Source organism: Microcebus murinus, chromosome 6, assembly GCF_040939455.1.
Source record: "Microcebus murinus isolate Inina chromosome 6, M.murinus_Inina_mat1.0, whole genome shotgun sequence".
NCBI classification, from domain to species: domain Eukaryota; kingdom Metazoa; phylum Chordata; class Mammalia; order Primates; family Cheirogaleidae; genus Microcebus; species Microcebus murinus.
In genome coordinates, this window is record NC_134109.1 from 89945811 (window position 1) to 89968308 (window position 22498).

At 36.2% G+C, this 22498-nt stretch overlaps 1 protein-coding gene across 7 annotated transcripts in view; it reads right to left on the reverse strand.

Moving 5' to 3' along the window:
• Nucleotides 1-6869: 6869 nt before the first annotated feature.
• ATOSA (atos homolog A) overlaps nucleotides 6870-22498 on the reverse strand; it is a 144456-nt gene continuing 128827 nt past the window's right edge. For 5 of the 7 annotated variants that reach the window (XM_076004382.1, XM_076004383.1, XM_076004380.1 and 2 more), the window contains 4 exons: nucleotides 18347-18505; nucleotides 13282-13350; nucleotides 10914-11113; nucleotides 6870-8384 (listed from right to left, as the gene is read on the reverse strand). In XM_076004382.1, the coding sequence (XP_075860497.1) occupies nucleotides 8231-8384; nucleotides 10914-11113; nucleotides 13282-13350; nucleotides 18347-18505 (582 nt within the window). In that variant the 3' untranslated portion in view covers nucleotides 6870-8230. Of the gene's footprint in view, nucleotides 8385-10913; nucleotides 11114-13186; nucleotides 13351-18346; nucleotides 18506-22498 lie in introns of all 7 variants that reach the window. The other 2 variants (XR_012919778.1, XR_012919777.1) reach the window with 1 other exon arrangement.

Genomic DNA, 22498 nt, shown 5'->3' on the forward strand with positions numbered 1-22498 from the left:
TCCAGGTCTTTATATAATTTACTAGTTGGATTATTTTTATTGCCATTGAATTTTGAGTTCCTTGTGTATTCTGGTCATTAATCCCTTGTCACATAGTAATTTGCAAATATTTTCTCCTACTCTTCACTTTGTTAATTGTTTCCTTTTCTGTGCAGAAGCTTTTTAGCTTGATGTGATCCCATTTGTCTTTTTCTGTTGCCTAGGCTTCTGAGGACTTATCCAAAAGATCTTTGCCCACACCAATGTCCTACAGCTTTTCTCCAATGTTTTCTTTTAGTAGTTTCATAGTTTCAGATCTTGCATTTAAGTCTTTAATCCATTTTGAGTTGATTTTTGTATATGGCGAAAAATAAGGATCTAATTTTATTCTTCTGCATATGGATATCATTTTCCAGGCACCATTTATCAAAGAGATAGTCCTTTCCCAGTGTATTTTCTTGGTGTCTTTGTAGAAAATAAGTTGGCTGCGAATCTGGATTCTATGTATCTATTCTTTATGACAGTATCATGCTATTTTGGTTGCTATTGCTTTGTAGTATAATTTGGGTAGGATAGACATCCTAACAATATTAATTCTTCCAATCCATGATCATGGGATATCTTTCCATTTTCCTGGCATCCACTTCAATTTCTTTCAATAGTATTTTATAGTTTTCCTTGTAGAGATCTTTTACTTCTTTGGTTAAAAAAATTTTTTTGAGACAGTCTTGCTCTGTTGCCCTGGCTAGAGTGTAGTGGTATCATCATAGCTCACTGCAGCCTCAAACTCCTGCGCTCAAGCGATCCTCCTGTTTCAGCCTCCTGAGTAGCTGGGATCATAGGCATTAGCCACCATCCATGACTAATTTTTCTATTTTTAGTAGAGATGGGGGGGTCTCACTTTTGCTCAGGCTGGTCTCCAACTCTTGAGTTCAAGTGATTCTGCCACCTCAGCCTCCCAGAGTGCTTGGATTAAAGGTGTGAGCCACTGTGCCCAGCCTAAATTTATTCCTACTTTATGATTATTTTTGTAGCTACTGTAAATAGGATTGCTTTCTTGATTCCTTTTTCAGATTGATCACTGCAACAATTTAGAATATTATATAAACTCAGCTCATTAAGCAGCAGCAGGATTTGAGAGGATTGACTCCAAGTTTGAAACATGTTCTACTATGGGAACATGCTATGGGAGCATACTATCGCATGCTATAGAGAAATCTTTTGTAAAAGGAAGAGTCAGTTGATGAGGCAAATTTCATTGCTGTCTCATTTTTTAAGAGATTGCCACAGCCATGCTGACCTTCAGCAGCCACCACCCTGATCAGTCAGCAGCCACCAACATGGAGGCAAAACTCTTCACCAGCCAATTGACTGACTCACTGAAGGCTCAGATGATCATTAGCATTTTTCAGCAATAAACTATTTTTAATTAGGGTTTGTACATTATTTTTTATTTTGTAATGCTATTACACACTTATAAACCACATTATAGTGTAAACATAACTTTTATGTGCACTGGGAAACCAAAAAATTTATGTGACTTATTTATTCACTTTATTGTGGGGATCTGGAACCAAACCAGCAATAATCTCCAAGGTATCCCTCTATTCTATTAAAGTCATTAAATATGAAATGTCCTATTTCAAATCAAAACTGTAGTTTATTATATCTCGAACAAGCAATACAAATTAATCAAAGATTGTGCTTAACTACAGGCACAGTTTTGCCATCTTAACAGTAGCTTGTTTACGCCAGCAGCAAAGAAGCCTGGAGAGCGAGTGGTGATGAAATCTTGAAAGGCGTTTTGCACAGCTTGTTGAGGATTGAATATTTTTCCTTGCAAGAAGTAGTCCAAAGCCTGGAAGAAGCGGTAGTCAGCTGGTGCAAGGTCTGGTAAATAAGGTGGATGACAGAGAGTTTCCATGTCCAGCTTCTGTAGCTTGAGCAGTGTTGTTTATGCAACACGTGGTTGAGCCTTGTCTTGGAAGAAGATTGCCCTGGCTCTATTGATCAATCTTGGCAGCTTCATCGCAAGCATCCTCATCAGTTCATCCAACTGGATGCAATAGAGAGCCACTGCAATCAACTGACCATGTTTCATGAAGCTGTAAAGGATGATACCAGTGCTGGACCACCAAACAGACAACATTAGCTTTTTTGATGAATATTCGGTTTTGGACTGTGTTTGGGCACTTCATCTTTATCCAACTCTTGTGCCAAATGCTTGCAATTGTCATATAGAATTCATTTTTCATCACACGTAACAATACGGTGTAGAAATTGTTTGCCTTTATGTCATGACAGCAAAGAAAGGCAAATTTCGAGATGATTTCTCTTCTGACACTGATTTAATTCATGTGTAACCCATCTATCCAGCTTCTTTACTTTTCCCATTTGTTTCAAATGGCCCAATATTGTTGGAATAGTAATGTCAAACCTTGCTGCTAATTCACGCATAGGTTGAGATGGATTCACTACCACTATAGCTTTGAGCTCATCCACCATTATCCACCATTATCTCACGTCGTCCATGTGGCTCCTTTTTGAGATTAAAATCACCAGAATGGAACTTCTCGAACCATAGACGTACTATGCATTCATTAGCCACATCCATCCCAAACACTTGGTTGGTATTTCCAGCTGTCTGTGCTGCGTTGGTTCCACAGTGGAATTCATATTTGAAAGTAACAAATTTTTTACTTATCCACGGTTTCACAAAAATTGCTCTAAAAAAATATGAAAGTGGCCGGGCACGGTGGCTCACGCCTGTAATCCTAGCTCTCTGGGAAGCTGAGGTGGGCGGATCGTTTGAGCTCAGGAGTTTGAAACAACCTGAGCAAGAGCGAGACCCCGTCTCTACTATAAATAGAAATTAATTGGCCAACTAATATATATAGAAAAAATTAGCTGGGCATGGTGGTGCATGCCTGTAGTTCCAGCTACTTGGGAGGCTGAGGCAGGAGGATTGCTTGAACCCAGGAGTTTGAGGTTGCTGTGAGCTAGGCTGATGCCATGGCACTCACTCTAGCCTGGGCAACAAAGCAAGACTCTGTCTCAAAAAAAAAAAAAAAAATATGAAAGATAATCAGAAGCCAAAACATGTGTTTGAAAGACTGAGGATGTACCTTCACAATAAACATAAAACAAGAAGTGTCAAAGTGAAATGTCAGAGACATCAACTGTCAAACTTAGTACTTAAGGAAATTGAACATTTCATACTTAATAACCTAATAGATTGAACACCACTTTTTGTGATGATGGAAATATCTTAAATCTGTGCTATAAAATAATGTAGCCACTTGCAATCTATGGCTATTGAGCATCTGAAATGTGAGGCAACTGAGGAATTGAATTTGTAATTTTAATTCAATTAGCCATAGAGATTAGAGTCACTGAGAAATACCTTGACAGGTATTCTCATTAGGTTTGGAGCAAGTTCCAAGAACTGTTGAACCAAAGCTCCCCCTGGTGAATACAATGCCTAAGTGCACAAAATACTTTTTCGGCTTGGAATTTCGTAGTTGCATAAAGCGAGGTTTAGTTGTTCTAACTCAAGAGTTTATAGAAGTAAAGGAGATGAGATAGTGTCTCATCCCATCCATTCCTCAAACAGCTGAGAGGACGTCCATCTCCATTATCAGGGGGTGGCAAACACCAATAACAGATTATGTGTGTGTATATATATATATATATATATTTTTTTTTTTTTTTTTTTTTTTTGAGGCAGGGTCTCACTCTGTTCCTTGGGCTAGAGTGCAGTGGCCTCATCGTTGCCCACAGCAACTTCAAACTCCTGGGCTAGAGCAATGCTCTTGCCTGCGCCTTCTGAGTAACTGGGACCACAGGGGCGTGCCAACACACCCAGCTAATGTTTTCCATTTTTTGTAGAGTCAGGGTCTCACTGTGTTGCTCAGGCTAGTCTCAAACTCCTGGTCTCAAATGATCCTCTAGCCTCAGCCTCCCAAAGTGCCAGGATTACAGGCATGAGCCACGTGCCTGGACAGAACACATTTTTAATGAAAGAAACAGATAGGAAGAGACTAGAAAAATAAACTCAGGTATACAAAATAAGATACCAAGACCAAAAATCCTGGGATGAGTGGTGATTTCTTTGAGCAAAGCCTAGATATCATTAATTGATAACTGTAAACAGGGCAGTTTCAACAACTTGAGTGTTGGAAGTGGAACCTAGAAAGTGGATGATCCTACTTAAGGATTTAGTGGTTGAAACAGGAAAATTTTAAATGAATTAAATGAAAGAACCATGAACAATGAAGTAGAAGGGGGTCTCAAAGAGACTTTGGGACAATGTATTCCTAAGACTTGTCTCAACTGAATTTGCTTGCTTCCTGACAGTATACTAAGTTGACTAGCCTCTGAGTTGCATTAGGACATTCATTCCCAAAGTTATAGGTTTTTAAAAATCAAAGTAATTTTCCCCCTAATGATTAGTTGGCATTGCCTTACTGTATGTTTCACTTATCACATCACAAATTATAAACTATTTCCAAGAATACTGATGAAAAGTGTATTGCTGGTGGAAAAAATAATGTAAAAAAAGAGGCAAAAGGCCAGTGTAATAGAATGAAAAAGACATAACTCCCTACCCAGATTTGAATTCTGGCTCTCATACTTGGGCAAGCTTAAAGTCTTCTTTTCTTTAAGTGTAGAATATCCACTCTCTCTCTGAAGTATGGTTTTAAGGATTAAATAAACTGCCTACAATGCCTAACATATAGCAGGCATTTACATGTTCTCTTCTTTTTTTTTTTTTTTTTTTTTTGAGACAGAGTCTCGCTTGTTGCCCAGGCTAGAGTGAGTGCCGTGGCGTCAGCCTAGCTCACAGCAACCTCAAACTCCTGGCTCAAGCAATCCTGCTGCCTCAGCCTCCCAAGTAGCTGGGACTACAGGCATGCGCCACCATGCCCGGCTAATTTTATATATATATTAGTTGGCCAATTAATTTCTTTCTATTTATAGTAGAGACGGGGTCTCGCTCTTGCTCAGGCTGGTTTCGAACTCCTGACCTCGAGCAATCCGCCCGCCTCAGCCTCCCAGAGTGCTAGGATTACAGGCGTGAGCCACCGCGCCCGGCTATGTTCTCTTCTTTTTCCCAGTGTCCAATTTTTAGACATCTCTCTCACAGATAATCCATGATGGAGCAGAATGGGCTGAATCCAATGCCATTATAGGTATAGTCTAGGGATTGAGAATGAACTTCTATCATCATGAAAAGCCTACCTCCATCTAGACAGATCCTGTATTCCCATGTCCAACAAATCATATACCAAATTTTTAACAGTGATCACCCTGTAAAGTGATAGCTGCAATGGCAGTCTTGAGGGAGGGGACTTTTACATTTACTTTATACGCATACATAGTATGAACAATTAAAAAAAATAAACATATAATTTTTAAAGATTAAGCTAAAAAAGAATCACTGCTTCATTCACAAAAGTAATTAGGGAAGAGTTAAAGATTCCAAAGATGAAATATTTGAAGGAAAAATTTTCCCCTCTTTAACCCTCTGGGAATAAGAGAGAGATCTGGTGTAGGAAAATGGAAGGAGGGGAGAACCTTTTGTTGGGCACCTTCTAGCTAGACTTCATCACTTATTAATATTTTTTCACTCTCATGACAGATTTTAGCACTCTCATCTGATAAGAAAATCTCCAAAGACTTCCTGTAGCTTTTGACCTGTAATTCCTTTTAAAAGGGAATTATAAGTTATGACTCATTTTATTAATCTACAAAACTGCCAAGTGCGCCTACAGTGAGATCTCTATACATAACAATGTTGGTGGTCTGCTGGTATTTTTTCTGCATGCCAACACACTCAACTGTTACGTAATCTAGTGACATAATCTCTGAATACAGATATAGGAGATATTAAAGTCTTGGTCTATAACTGAAGGAGGGTAGAAAAAGAACCTGTGTGATAGAGATAATGCCAGAGCAAGTGAAAGCAGACAAATGCAAGGGTGACTATACATCACAGAGAAAAAAACATGAGCAAAAAAGGCTTTATGAAGTAGAGAGACAAAATGTCAGCACATGCTTCCTTTGCACAAAATTGCCAGGAATAGCATAGGATGCACACAGATGCTTCAACTAACTTCTTTAAATTTTCTTAAAAAATGTTCCAGAAGTACTTAAAAAGAATTCTGAAAAGATTACAATGTGATATCTAAGCAAAAAGATACATGCACATAATATACTTCACTAATCTTGGGGTAAAATTTACTGGATAGGTCAAAGAAGCATTTTTTTAATTAAGAAACTTGATATTTTCCAAGTTTTATATGAAATTTTCAAAATTGACTTTTCCCAAATGTGTAAGTCTAGATACATGTATTGAAACACTTATTTCAACCAAGCCTTTGGGTCCTTGTCTCATGTTTTCCATATAGTCTGAAAATTAACAATGAATCTTCATAAATTTGTACTACTGAAATTTTTTTTTTTTTTTTTTAGTTTTCATGAAATATAAATAGCCTTTTTTTCTTTAACTGGTATTTTAAAGGAAACTTAGAGGCAGTTTCTGTTTGCCACTCCACAGCTTACAGCCACATACTTATCACCTGGCCAGATTCTCTTAAGTAGTCTATTCAATACCTTACCCAAAGTAGACTTTCCCCTCTCCCAGGTCCAGACTGTTTACCTGGATCTCGACTCCCAGGTCACCTGGGTCTGGCCTACACCTGTGGTATGTATTTTATAACCTACAGTCATAGGTTTCTACCAGCAATCCCAATATTTTTGCCTTGTTATCTAATCTGCTATTGCCCACACAAACCACTAAAATCACTCTGTTCTTTCCAAGGGTTTTAGAAAGAAGATTTTTTTGTTTTTGAGACACAGTCTCACTTCATTGTCCAGGCTAGAATGAGTGCCGTGGCGTCAGCCTAACTCACAGCAACCTCAAACTCCTGGGCTCAAGCAATCCTCCTGCCTCAGCCTACCAAGTAGCTGGGACTACAGGCATGCGCCACCATGCCCGGCTGATTTTTTCTATATGTATTATTTGGCCATCTTTCTATTTATAGTAGAGACGGGGTCTCACTCTTGCTCAGGCTGGTCTCGAACTCCTGACCTCGAGCAATCTGCCCGCCTCAGCCTCCCAGAGTGCTAGGATTACAGGCGTGAGCCACCGCGCCCCGGCCTTAGAAAGAAGATTTTTGAGGCACTCATTCAAGTTCCCTTGCTTGGTGGTGTTTTCCAGTTGCCAAATGGCTTCCACTGTGATCCTGAACAAGGAAGTGACAAACTGGGACAAGGGTCAAGACATCTTCCCCCTCCCCTTGGCAGCTGTAGAGCTAGAATGAAACTGCCTAATGGCTAAGCACCTAGTCGCATAAATGTCTTGTCTAAAAATAAAAGCAAAATACACATTTCTTAGTTTTTTTGCATATATTTACAATATAAATACTAATTTGTTTTCAAAGTACATATTCTTTTAACAATTTGAGAAAGTTAACTAGCATAGGACAGCAATTTAATGTAAAGCCTCTATAGTAGGGATTAAGGAAAAATAGAACTGTTTTTGGGATAAGGAATCCTAGAAGGAATATGAACGGGCATGATGATCTGAACTTGCAAGCGGAATGTGAAGCAGCTTAGTCCACACCTTGCACTGCTAATACAGCATGTTAAAGGACTACTATGTGAGATAGCAACCTGGATGGGGTGTTGTAAAAACTAAACTTGAAATATGTAAAAAATACACATGCTTGCATAGTGCGATAATTTTAAAGAAGCTCAACATTTCATTCTCATTTTCAATAACTTAAATGAATAGCACTTAAAACACATCACACAAAATTAAAGACTTGTGCATATATTTCAGATTTCAACGTTAATGTCAAAAATACATAGTATGATTTTACATAGGATTTGTGCTACATTAGAACACTACAGACAAACATCACTTGAGTATTAAGGAAAACATTAAATATTAAATAACTGAGAAATAAAACATGTAAACACTAATCTAACGGGGGGTGGGGGGTGGTATGCTATTGCAACATGTCCAATGAAGTGGTTTCAACAGTACAAAAAGGATTAGGACATGAGTGTTTCCAGTCTACTTGGAATACGTAGATCTCATTTCAGGAATCCTTTAATAAAAACTGGTCCAGGATAACAGGAGTGGGTCCACTCTCCTGATTGTTAATTTGGTACACTCTATTCTATGCTAATTTTTACTTGCAAACTTGAGTACTGAGCAAATACTTTAAATAGTCACTCCTTATCAACATCGTGGTGAAAACTGAGGGTTTGTTGGCGATTCAGTATAGGATTTGAGTTCATATGCAGCACCGCTATCGACCTCCATTGACTTTCTAGAGAACAGGAGCCGTACATCTCTATGGAGGTAGATCTTTCCAGATTTAGAACTCTGGAACCTAAACAAATAAACAAAAAGATGGATAATTTTAGAGAATAAGTCTTTAAAGCAAACAAATGTGAGTACTTAAAATTTGAAAGAAGCACTAATCTTGCTATAATATTAGGTTAACACTAACTCTTTAACATGATATTTAAGGTCTTAGATTGCCAAAGTACGTGCTTTTCTTTAAACTGCCTCTCCCTTACTATTCTCCATACTCTTTTCCCCTCTTACAATGCCTGAAATGCTTATTCCAGTAAATCTGAGTTTTAAATACAATCTTACTTTTCCTCCCTGACCCCCATAGCACATGCACTTTTCCTCATCTACAGGGTCAAGTTTCAGTTCATATCAGCCAATTATACTACATTTGGGCTTTGCAGCCCTAGCAGCTTCTGGCTACACAGACTGACCTACATCACACAACTTAGCCTCCCATGATTTTGGTTAGATTAAAATGGATTCTACCCATGACAAATCACCATAGGAAATGAAATTCTGAGGACCTCACAGGGTAAGAAAAAAGTGCTATCATTTGCAGTGGCTAGCTAAATAAAACCCAGCCATTGTCAAAAGAGAAAAGTTAGCAGTGAAATGAAAATGGCTATCAAAACTATGTATGAAACTGTTTCTATCTCCTGCTAAAATCTGCAGCACAGTACAGGGGGCTGGAGTCTTTAATCTCATAAATTTACCTGGCAGAAATACAAACACTATGCATTGCTAATTTCTCTTTGTTTTTCCCTCAGTGTAACATAAATACTCTGGGTTTGTGGATATTACTCCTTTTTAATTCATTCATTGATTTATTATTTTTTTTGGTCCAACATTTGGTGCATATGTGGATATTATTCCTAAACTAGCTGAAAGATCTGGCCGTCAGTGCTATCTGTTAGAGCAAACCTCTAAATGACTCACTCTTCCCTTTTCTCTCAAGTTTTTCACCTTCCCAATTTGAAGGAGGACATGCTTTGGGAAGTATACTATTTTTCACAAATAGATTTCTTTATTGCATTTAAAATATCTAGTCATTATATGAAGATTACAAAAGCTGAGGTAGTTTACTTTTACTCTGGCTAATGCTGGTTACATATGGCCATGGTTGTTAAACTTCAAGAGGAATGGTGTCAAATGGAAGTTTAACCAGAAACAGTTGAATATTTTTCTAGGTTGAGCTGGGAGGTATTCTTATAGTCTGCTGTTTCATACCATTTCTCTTTTAAAAGTTTTCCAAGTCTGTTTTTAGTATATTTTTCATTGCCCCAATCTGTGTTAACATTTCCCATGAAGGCTCATGTTAGACAGTGTCAGGTTGGGTTTAAATACATTGTGTTGGTTGAACATATCTTTTGGGTGCAGAACAACAGTCAGAAGACTAAGATGAGAGAACCAAGTAGACAATGCTTTAAGGGGAACAATTATCTTAATAGACTTTTTCATGCATGTGACTTGAGTACACAGCTCACTCCTTATTCACACTAGATCACCACTGCAAGGCAGATATACTGAAAGACAGCTGGTGGTCCCCATCAGTAACAGGTTAATGAGGTCCTCTGCCCAATCCTGGATTAAAGAGGACTCCTCCTGATGAAGAGCACATCTTACTGTAAGGTTAGTCAAAGATGAATGTCACTGATGGGATTGAGGACTTTCTATAGAAGGGACCAGAAAACTACTAGAAATAGAGTTACAGGCAAAAGGCTACTGAGCCCTCTTTTAAACCAATCATTTGCTCATTGATCCTGAGCGCTCAACTATGATTGCAGGGCTGAAAATCTTACCCTAGGATGCTGGATCCCAAAGGCAAACAAATGACTTCTCACAACCTAGAACCATCAGCTGGGTAGTAAACATTAGAGGAAAAGGTATTTCTGATGGAAGCACTAGAATATAAGCTCTGAGAGAAGAGATTTTGTCACTGTTGTTTCCTTAGTGTATAGAAGCATGCCTGGCACATAAATATTGAACAAGTAAATAAAGTTTATGAACTTCCCTTACCAATATGGCTATTGAGTGCTTAAAATGTGGCTAGTTCAAATCAATTTGTGTTCTAAGTGTAAAATATATACTTGATTTCAAAGATTTAGTAAAAAGATCTCATTGATAATTATTATATTGATTATATATTCAAATGATAACATTTGGATAGGCTGGGTTAAATAGAAGATATTAATCTTACCTGCTTATTATTGCTTTTTTTTAGTGTGGCTACTGAAAAATATAGAACTATACATAAGGCTCATATTACATTTTTTATTGAATAGCACTGGTTTAGAAAATGCTGCCCTAGATACATTAGCACTTGTCTTGACATAAAGTGTTTTACATGAAACAACTATAAATGAAAAGTCCCCCAGTTCAACCAGTAATAACTGCAGGAAGGTATGCCATGTGCTTTCTGCGTCGTGGCACATCATCAAGAGTTCCCAAGCTAAACAAAGTCCAAGGGGTACTTATTTAGTCAGAGTCACAGTGTAAAAAAATAAACTAAAAATTTTAAAGTTGTTCTAAAGTAACATTTTTTAATATTCATTTGAAACAATACCTCAGATGTATGAGGTAGCGTAATAACCGTTCTTCTGTATGTCGTATGTTCTCTTTATTAACACTTCTCTTCATTTCTTGTTTAACAGGTACAGAAAAAGTTCTTTGTCGTAGGAATGTCTGATGATTGGCTGGCATATGTCGTAAGTCATATATCACAACAAACATCTTCACCACGGTCTTATTAGGATTAAATAAGGTCTGAAGAAACAATATAGAAATTATTCTTTAAATATCGTGATTTGTTGATGTGACTCAGAATGATTATGTCAATAATGAAAACGTCTTTTTTTATAATAATAAGGTAATCCCACTTGATATAATTCAGTTTCAGGGACTAAAGTTAATAAAATTTCAAAAGTTTAAAAACAATATTCAGTTTTTTAAAAAGGTTCAATTTGATTTATTTCACAATATAAAATCCTATAATGAATCGAAATCCTTAGTCATAAATTTCATATTAATAGACAATATGTACCTTTATTCCTTGTTCAGATTTTAAGAAATAGCTCCACTAGTTTTAGCAAAATACACTGAGTTAAAATATTCCAGTTCAATTATTTTAAATATTAGCTTAACTTAGAGTATCAACTGCAAAATTCTCAAAATAGAGTATTATATTTTTCTCACATTTTGTTGTTTTAGGTACATATGGTTATTGTAAAATTAAAAATAGGTGCTCAAAGAAGAGACTTTTTCCTATTGGAAAACTCTTCCAAATTTAGAAAATAAAGCTCACTATTATTAGACCTAAAATAGGTTAAATAATACTTCCTTTTCTCACACTTGGAATCATTTCCAAATTTGCAGCAACATTAGGTTTTTTAAAAAAATCATCAACGTCATTATAGACCAAAGTATGTATCCTTATTAAAGACTAAATTGAATTTAATTGGTACTTGGCTATGAATAATTGAAGAAGCATTATTTTGAAAAGTACTAATTATTAAACAAAACCCCAAGCTGCTGATCTGACTTTAACCAAATTACCAACACATCAATAGGTAACTTGGTGCCCATGCTTTCAGAAGCTCATCCGTGGCACTGGACATCACTCACTGAATCAAAATGAGAAATATATCAATATTATGATCCAATTTTTGAAATCTAGTGAGTCTTAAGATCAAGGCAAATACATTCAACAACCACAAACTAACAAGCCAGGAGTTCAACCCATGTTTATACATAGTTAAACTATATAAGGAATGAAAGACATACCCAAATTTCATATTTAAAATTAACCATTAGAGTTGGCAGTCTCCAAATAAGAGGTGAAGGTGCTGCCTCTGGGTTTATGCCTCATTAATATGACAACTGACAGCTAGCTTTCCAGTGACCCACACTATCTCATGAGCTACATAGCCAAGGGCAAGAGGACAGAACATCATCACTCCTTTAGTTCATGAACTCTATTTGCCATGAAAATCGTATTTTAATATGCAATGATTATTCCTTAGTAAAATCTGTATCTATATTGCAATATATATGCACACATTGCATAGTACTACGTTTCACTCCTGTGTGATATGAAATAAACAAATGTACAGACTCTTTGCAGTATTGGAACAATGATGATGAGTAAAAGTGATCTGACAATGCACTGAAGACATTAAGGCCCAAAGGTCATAAAAATGCTTCTTAGATTAGACCAGATCCTGCATGTGAGAAATGAGCCTCAACTGGGCTCTTTTTCAGCCTGCAAACTCTGTAACAGACTTGAGGGCTTGCAGGATTATCCTGGGTCACACTTGGAGATGAACTCAATTACAAACTGACCTTGAGATCAAATTATTCTTCTGAGAACCCTAGGCCAGGGATGACAAAGGACTGCTTTGGATTAGAAGGGTTCTCTTGAGCCAAAATAAACAATGCCTAGACCTTTTCAGATGCCTTCTCTGCCCTGATGTCTGTCAGACTACATTATCTGCTTTATGTAATCATCTCATCAGATCAATTTTAGAAATTATTACAGTAGGGATAATATAATTTTGATTCCCAAGTTTTCCTGCCAAAGCAATACTAGCATTGGGATATCCTTTGAAATATGTCAATCTCAATCTGGCTGATATTAAATAAAAGGCATTGGTAATGTTAGGTTCTAGTTATATTGAAAATAGCTCTATTTAAGTTATGCAAACTGTCATATACTAGTTTTCTAAAGTATTCACCTTGATTAGCTTATTAATGCTTTCCTTTTATGGAGGTCCCCAAATGGTCATTCCTGGGGCAGAGCAGGGAAACTCCAAACAAAGCTGCAGCCCCACTGTTACTTACCAAAGTTGTTGCAGCAGCAGTAGCAGGAGAAAGGGCTAAGTTCTATATGTATGTGAGAGAATGATTATTGCAATTGTAGGCTATAAAACACATACCACTTGTATTGTTCCTGAAGGAGGTACTCGATAACCCCTTTTACCAAGGGACTCTAAAGTAATCACACCCTTGAAATAAAAGAAGACAAATTGAGTACAACTGATTCATATGTATATAAAAGACTAAAATAACTCATGTAATTATTAAAATTTCAGAATTCGATTTCTATCGAAAAACATTCAAATTTAATTTAATAGAGATACATTCTGCGTTTCCACCCCCAAGGAAACAATTTACTGTTCTTCCTAGGGATGTCGCAATAAATAATATAACATCAATGGCCACAGTGCTTGAAATTTCTAATAAGATATAAAAGAGGTTACTAATCAAAAGGAAATAAAGGGAGGTTATAAGATTATTTTCATATATCTTGGGGGAAGAGGGGAAATGAAGAAATGAAATTTATTGGTCTTTGGGCATGTAAAAAATCACAAGTGTGAAAAAGTCTAAGTCTTAGCCAAAAATTAAGTCCATTCTTCAGTCAGGGAGTTAAGTTACATATCTGAATTTCTGACTAGAAAGAGAAAAAATAGAAAGGGAATTTGGGAGCCTATGGTTCCTGCCTGGTAATTACTTTATGGGAGAAGATGTTTAAAACAAAAAGTAGAAAATGAATGTTCAATCAGTAACTTTCAAGACTGTAGTATGTTCTATAGGAAAGCTATAAAACCCCACTTTTCTAGAATTTTGTTTGAAAAATAACTTTATATCATGTTGTGGCTTAATTCAAATCTTATGAATATACTGCCCCCCCCTTTTTGTCATTTACTTGTTAAGGAACCCAAGAATCCAAACGATTCTATATCAGAACACAATGGATTGCATGTCTAAGAGCTAAGATTTGAGCCAAGGTTAAAGCTAAATTAGAATCATTTCATTAAAGCAGTCTAAAAGGGGCTATTAGGAGTCCTCCAGTTTGGTCTGCTACTCAAAGAATGGTCCTCAGGCCACCATCATCACCATCATTTGTGAACTTGTTAGAAATACAGTGTGCCTGGCCTCTCTTCAGACCTATCAAAGCAAATCTACATTTTAAACAAGATTCCCCAGATGATATCATATGTAAACTGAAGTTTGAGAAGCACTGCTCTAATATATTAATATGAAGTAATTTTTCTGATGATGCTTTAATCACTGCAAAGGTCCAAACAATGAGGAAAAAGTACAAATTAAAACAAGGTAAGTTCAATTAAATGTGTGGAAACTTCTTAATAAATAGGGTGGCCAAATGACTACAGATGGTGATTTAATGCTTAACACCTTTAAAAAAGTGAATGCTGAGTTATTTGTTTTAACTGGGCTAATACTTTTGAGTAGTTAAGGTAATTAAGTAGAATAAGTGCATGTTCTACATTTCATGATTCCATCACTATACAGTGTACATGTCAAACTTATTTAAGAGTAAATAAAGAACAGGACTGTCCTATAAATATCTCTGTTGGATTTGTAAATTGGAAGGTAAAAAGAAGTGGACAAAGCTAAAAGGAAGGGCCAGACTCTGACATATATGAATCCTTTAGCTCCAAGTGAACAACACTTCACATCAGATTATTAAATTAACACATTAAAATTGGGAAATGTTCATGGAAATGGGCACTGAGAAGACATGTGGTTCTTGACAAATCTGATTCATCAGATGGGTCATTTAAAGCATGAAAACACCATATTAACAAACTGTGCCCCCAACCAAAACAGTAATGAAGCTTTAATAATTTCTTTCTCACGATCTGCTCTACATGTCTAACTACTGAGGTACGAGATATACCATTAGTTAGTTTTCTATTTGAGGAGAGTGTGGATATTTACTATACATGAAAAATGATATGGCATATTATACCCCTCTTCTTCCTAGTTCCAGAAAGAACAAGTATAACATACTGAAATAATAGCTGCCTTTATAATCATACAACTACAGGTAATACATTACTGGTCTTCCTTGCCAGTCATTCACACCTCCCCCCATACATACAGTAAAACTGGCAAGGCAAAAACTACTACCAAGTCTATACTTATCTACTTTAATACATATAATTCTAATAGCTTTTAAGAACACAGTAGTAGCTAAATCAATTTATAAAGGAAAAATATAGATTTTCGAAAAATCTTTAAGACAATATTTTAAAACAACAATTTCTAAGCAATGTAAGATCAATAGCATTGACAAGATAGGAATTTTAGAAAGGGACTGGGAAATTATTTGGAATTTTATTATTATTAAATTTATCATTTATTATTTTAATAGACCAGCATATTAATATTTATGCCTAGAAAAGGCTACTAATTTAACATAAGAAGAAAAATACATTTTCTTCTGGTATTTTAAAGTAGAAATAGTAAGGTTAAGATAAACTAAGTCTGGTCAAAAGCTTACACAGAAACTCCTCAAATTATTATGGAATAGAGAATATGCAAAAACAAGTGGAAAAGAAAGAAGTATATTTTGATCTGGTTGATTACAAATGGATGGAAATCATACATGGTCTTGTTAATATGAGAATAATGCAAGTTATCCATAAATTTGCCTCTGGCACAACTGCTTTAGATATTTCTGCCTGTTTTCACCATGCAATAGTTTCTAAACAGCTAAGAACTGTCAAAAACACTTGGAAAACATTTTTTTACCACTGGTTCCCAATTGGAGAGAGAGAATTTTTTACAGCTTTGAGTTAATCTTTAAGGAATTATTTCATGAAAAGTCCCATATGACCTCTACACCACAAAGAATTTTCTGTGGTAAACTTTACCTTTGTGAGTCATTTGTATAATTTGTGATGAGAGGTCCCAAAGTTATTATTAGAGAAACAAGGTTATTATTAGAATTAACAAATAGAAGTTTTATGTCTCAGTTCTTACTGGTCTTTGATATGTATTATCTTATTAAAACATGATCGATCCTTTCAAAACTACCAAAACAAATATTTTCTTAAAAACAAAATTAATTTTATTAATTTACGGTAGGCAAAATTTATGGTCTAAGATTTGGAATGGGTCACTTGCAAAGAGAATCCATTCCTAATAAGAGAAAAAAAATATAAGGTATAGTTGATTGAAGAATGGGGGGGGGAGTGGGCAATATATGTAACCTTAATACTTGTACCCCCATAATACGCTAAAAAAAAAAAAGAAGAATACTATCAGAGAAAGGAAAGGATTCTTAAAAGGATAGATTAACAACCCAGCAACCTGATTTATACCCTTTCTAATATCTATTCAAAGTCTATGATAACCTGTGCATACTCCAATACTTTCTAGAGTGACAAAATGTTTTATTTCCTAATCCTTCTTTTTTAAGATGTCAACCAAGGTCAAAGATTGATACTGTTTTACATTTTTTGTTGTTGTTGTTTTACATTTTTAATGCATAGTTCAAATTACTCTTTGTTCATGAATCGTACTCAAAAGTATTTATTTGACCTGATTTTCAGCCAGTATTACCCTTTTATCTCATTTCTAAGCCATCCTAATGGCCCAACAGGGACTCTGTTCACTAATGAAAGATCACAGTATTTTAGACCTTATCTTTCCATTCTCGATTATATGTGGCAATAGAATGTGTGAAACTGATGGCATTCTGGATATCCTAGTAAAGCAAAATAGGCATCTTTATAGCTATATTCTAATATTTTTAGTATCCTAGTGTGATATACATTTATTCTGGTACTAAACTTATCTCAGTTCTACTTTCCAAAATTAGCAGTTATTGTCCAAAATTAGCAGTTTTTTTCAAAATGATTCTGGAAAAGTGGGTACATCTTTTTATGTTAAATGAATAATAGGAAGTATATGAAATAATTGGGCAGGTCTGTGAAGGAAGGGACTCTGCTTTTTATAATAACCAATGCTGTACATCTTTCATGATTATGATCCACGTAAGTATAAATATTGTTGGGGAAAAAAAACCTTGAATAAATGAGCAGACACCACTATGCTTTTTCTATCAAAGTGTAAAACACTGATCAGGTTCTTACTAAAAGCTTTACCCTTAGAATGGAGTAAACCTAAACACCCTTCCTTGAGTAAGCAGGGCCAATAATAAGTAGGCCATATTTCAGACCTTAAAAAGTATAGCTTCCTTCCTTCTCTATTACTTCTCAATTATGTAGATGCCCCTTTTCACAGCTTTTATTAATAACAAAAGACATTGTTATTATGTCCTTGAAAACCTAGAAGGTGGTGGAGAAGGGTGTTAGGAGAGGAAGCAGCTGGGTCAGGTGGTAATTTCAAATAGCAAGACCAGGTTATACAGTTCACTGCCTATAGTGATTTGTATTTCTCGAAAGTAAGACCTAACATGAAGACCCAGATTTGATTCCATATTTGATACCATCACTGTAAACTGTTTTACAAATGTGCATTGCTAGCCACTTCCTTCTGTCTTTTGGAAAAGGGCTGATGATACTAATCATACACCTGGTCTCAGTATCATTTTTGCAGTTAAAAGCTTACTTTTTATCTGTAATTCATTGGAATAAAAAATGGGAAAGGTGAAATCATAGATCTACCTTAAAGCTCAAGACTGTGCTCTAATGAAACTCAGCCATCTTACTCTCCATTAAGACATTAGCTCAAGTCTGAAATAGCTAGTATTCTAAAGAACTGAAGGATTAGAAAAGAATGGGCCCAAACAAACCTAACATGAGAAAGGGGAGAGAAAGGGCCTCAAAAGCCTTAGGTCACCAAATCTTTAACCTAAACTCTACTGAGGTAATCACATGGGAAGATAACCCTTGTAGACTGGAGTGCACAGTAAGAACTGAGAATCTGTGTGAACAGAGCAAGATGAAATTATAGTGTCACTAAAAATGACTTTGTATCATTTTTTCAAATCAAATAGAAACAAGTAAATTTTCAGCACCATCATTAGATGCAAAAGAGGTTATCTGTTAATTGAGCTAGCTAAGAGAGAAGTTGTGAGACAATATTTTAGCATATTAGTTTGTATGCAGCCTTCAGTTTTCTCTTAGGAAATGATTTATACTTTCAAGCATTACATCAAAGCACTTAAAGACATTTGTGATTAACTTGGTTGATTTGGCAGAAAAAGACAATTTAAAAAATACTTGCCATATAAGGAGAGGGAGCATTATCATCTGAAACACTGTAGAATGACACTTCAACTGGAAGAGTCAAATGTGTGGGGCAAAAAACACCACTTGCCCCTACCTCAGCAGTAAAACCATCAACAATGCCGAGGGGATCTAAACGATAGTTCAAGACAGATTCCTGGAAGACAAAATAATTTTTAAAAAATCAATTAGAAAATTAATCCTTGTATTTCTATGTAAAGAAATGTATTATTAATACTATACTTTCAGGCACTAGAAAAGTGGTTGTTACCATTGCCAGATCTTCATTTCTGCTGTACAACTGACTTGAAACCAACCCAATCTCCCATTAATCTTTCTCTTACTAGTCTATCCCACACTGAACTCTCCTGGAACTTCACCATTAGTTAGACCTAATTTTTCTTTCTTTTTTATTTTGGCAAGGCCCATCACTTAAGAAAGACTTGCTTGTTATTTTACATCTTTAAATAAAAACTATCCTCTACTGGAAAAGGTATTATTTACCCCTCAAAAAGTGCCTATAGGGAGCATAGAGAAGCACCTGAAAACCTAATAGGTCATATACAGAAGTTCCATTAAAAGATGACGCCAAGCACTTACAACTTTAAGAAATAATTGTCTCTCTAAAAAAATGTTATACATTACATGTGTTTTATTGTTTAGTTTAACTTAAAATAATCCCAGCATTTTTTTTTTTTTTTTTTGAGGCAGAGTCACACTCTGTCACCTAAGCTAGAGTGCAGTGGTGTCATCATAGCTTACTACAACCTCAAACTCCAGCTGGGACTACAAGCATGTGCCACCACACTCAGCTAAGTTTTCTACTTTTTGTAGAGATGGACCTCACTCTTGCTCAGGCTGGTCTTGAACTCCTGGCTTCGAGCAATCCTCCCACCTTGGCCTCCCATAGGGCTAGGATTACAGGTGTGAGCCACCACGCCAGGCCAATCCCAGCACTTTTCAAACTTTTCCAAGCTTTCTCTGATATACATATATCAACACATACATGTATACACCATGAAATGTGAGTAGCATTCTTTTGATTAAGTAATTTATTGAAGAGAAATGCTGCAAACCTTCATGATTTTAATAGTCTGTGTGGTCTAAATTGGAAATAGTGACATATCAGCAATTCTAGTCTCCTTGTCAAAAAGATGAACAGTACAGGCTTGCATCACAATCAACCTTCTTTATCTCCCTCCTGTCCTGCAATGAATCCAATCCATAGCCTGTTGATTCCACCTCTCAGTCTTATGGCTTCTTCATCTCTATCCCCATCGCCACTATGCTAGCGACCTGGGTGATCCTCACAAACTCTCTTCTGAACAAATGCAACATCTTCTAGTTAGACTTTCCATCTCTAGTGTATTTTCTCCACTACTGCCAGAGTTCTTTTTCATTTATTAAAAAAATTCTGCCGGGCTCGGTGGCTCACGCCTGTAATCCTAGCTCTCTGGGAGGCTGAGGCGGGCGGATTGCTCGAGGTCAGGAGTTCGAAACCAGCCTGAGCAAGAGCGAGACCCCGTCTCTACTATAAATAGAAAGAAATTAATTGGCCAACTAATATATATACAAAAAATTAGCCGGGCATGGTGGCGAATGCCTGTAGTCCCAGCTACTTGGGAGGCTGAGGCAGGAGGATTGCTTGAGCCCAGGAGTTTGAGGTTGCTGTGAGCTAGGCTGATGCCACGGCACTCACTCTAGCCTGGGCAACAAAGCGAGACTCTGTCTCAAAAAAAAAAAAAAAAATTCTTGTATCATCTACCATTTAAAAACTTTGTGTTTCCTGCTGTCTGTAGGATGAAGTCATAACTTCACAGTGTAGCATATAAGCCCCACACTACCTCTGCTGCTTCATCTTGCCCCACTTGTGCACGATCCCATGCTCCAGCCCCAGATGATGCTTTCCAACACTGCCATGCTCTTTTACTACTTTTGCACATGTACTTCCCTGTGTCTAGAATCTCTTGCCACTTCCTACATAAATTTACTTGGCAAATTCCTACTCATCTTTTGTGACCAAGCTCAAGTGACAGTTTCTCAAAGTTTTCCTCAATCCTTCCAGCAGACATAGTAGATACACAAATATTAAGAAGTTTCTATCATAGTGCCTGTTACCTGAGTTTGCAAATTATTTACATGTCTTTCTTCTCCAGTAGACTATAAACTTCTCTAGTATCATTTAGTTTTATATTTATAGCATACAGCACAATACATAGTAGATATTCAACAAATGTTTCCTATATAAGAAACCTATTCCAAAGACAGATAAAATTTTCATAGGAAGAGCATATACAAAAATGTTTATGGATAAGTCAAATGGTCAATATTAGTTGCTAACTTTAAGATAATTCAGATTTTTGTGAATTTAATATACTAGCATATATGCTAGGCCCTACTCAGGGCAACATGACAAGAAAAGGAACTAAAAGGTTTATGGATTACTAAGTAAGAAATAAAACTGTCTCTATTTGTAGAAGACATAATTGTCTATGTAAAATATCCCCAAGAATCTTTTTTAAAAATCTAATAAACGAGTTGAGAATAGTCACAGGCGATTTTTAAAGTATATATACACACACATATATGTACAGATAACCACTCATACTTTAATATATTAGCAATGAACTGGGAATTAATTTTTAAGTATGATTTATAATATCATGAGAAAACATGGAATACTTAGGAATACATCTGCAAAAAGATGTCTAAGACGTGTATGCTAAAAACTATAACACTGGCCTGGCACAGTGGCTCGCGCCTGTAATCCTAGCACTCTGGGAGGCCGAGGCGGGCGGACTGCTCGAGGTCAGGAGTTCGAAACCAGCCTGAGCAAGAGTGAGACCCCGCCTCTACTATAAATAGAAAGAAATTAATTGGCCAACTAATATATATAGAAAAAATTAGCCAGGCATGGTGGCGCATGCCTGTAGTCCCAGCTACTTGGGAGGCTGAGGCAGCAGGATTGCTTGAGCCCAGGAGTTTGAGGTTGCTGTGAGCTAGGCTGATGCCACGTCACTCACTCTAGCCTGGGGAACAAAGGGAGATTCTGTCTCAAAAAAAAAAAACTATAACACTGATGAAAGAAATCAAAGAATATCTAAATAAATGGATTTCATGGATTCAAAGATTTATATTGTTTTTAAATTTTTATTTTTAATTATTATGGATATATAGTAGTTACATATCTTTATAGGATACATTTGATGTTTTGATACAGGCATACAATGTGAATTAATCAAATTAGGGTAATTGGGGTATCCATCACCTCAGGCACTTAATCTTTCAGTTATTTAAAAGTATACCCTAATTTATTGTTGATTATAGTCACTTTGCTGTGCTATCATATATTGTTCATTTTATCTAACTATCTAAATATATTTTTGCACCCATTAACCATCCCCACTTTATCCCCTATTCCCTGCTATCCTTTCCAGCCTCTGGTAACCATCATTCTACTGTCTGTATCCATGAGATCAATGGTTTTTAATATCTAGCTCCCACATATGAGTAAGAACACATGAGATTTGTCTTTCTGTGCTTGGATTATTTCACTTAACATAACGTTCTCCAGGTCCATCCATGTTGTTTCAAATGGCAGGATTTCATTCTTTTTTGTGGCTATATAACATTCCATTGTGTATATGTACCACATTTCTTATCAATTCACCCATTGGTGGACACTTAAGTTGATTCCATATCTTGGTTATTGTGAATAGGGCTGTAATAAACATGGGAGTGCAGCTATCTTTTCGATATACTGAATTCCCATCCTGTGGATATACACCCAGCAGTGGGATTGCGGGATCATATGGTACTTCTATTTTTAGTTTTTTGAGGAACCTCCATACTGTTTTCCATGGTGGTTGCACTAATTTACATTCCCACCAACAATGTGTGAAAGGTTACCCTTTCTTTACATCCTTGCCAGCATTTGTTACTGCCTGTCTTTTTGATAAAAGGAATTTTAACTGGGGTAAGATGATATCTCATTGTAGTTTTGATTTGCATTTCTCTGGTAACTAAAGGTATTGAGCATTTTCTTTATAGACCTATTGGCCATTTGTATATCTTCTTTTGAGAAATGTCTATTCAGATCCTTTACCCATTTTTTAATTGGATTGTTTTATTTTTTCCTATTGAAATGTTG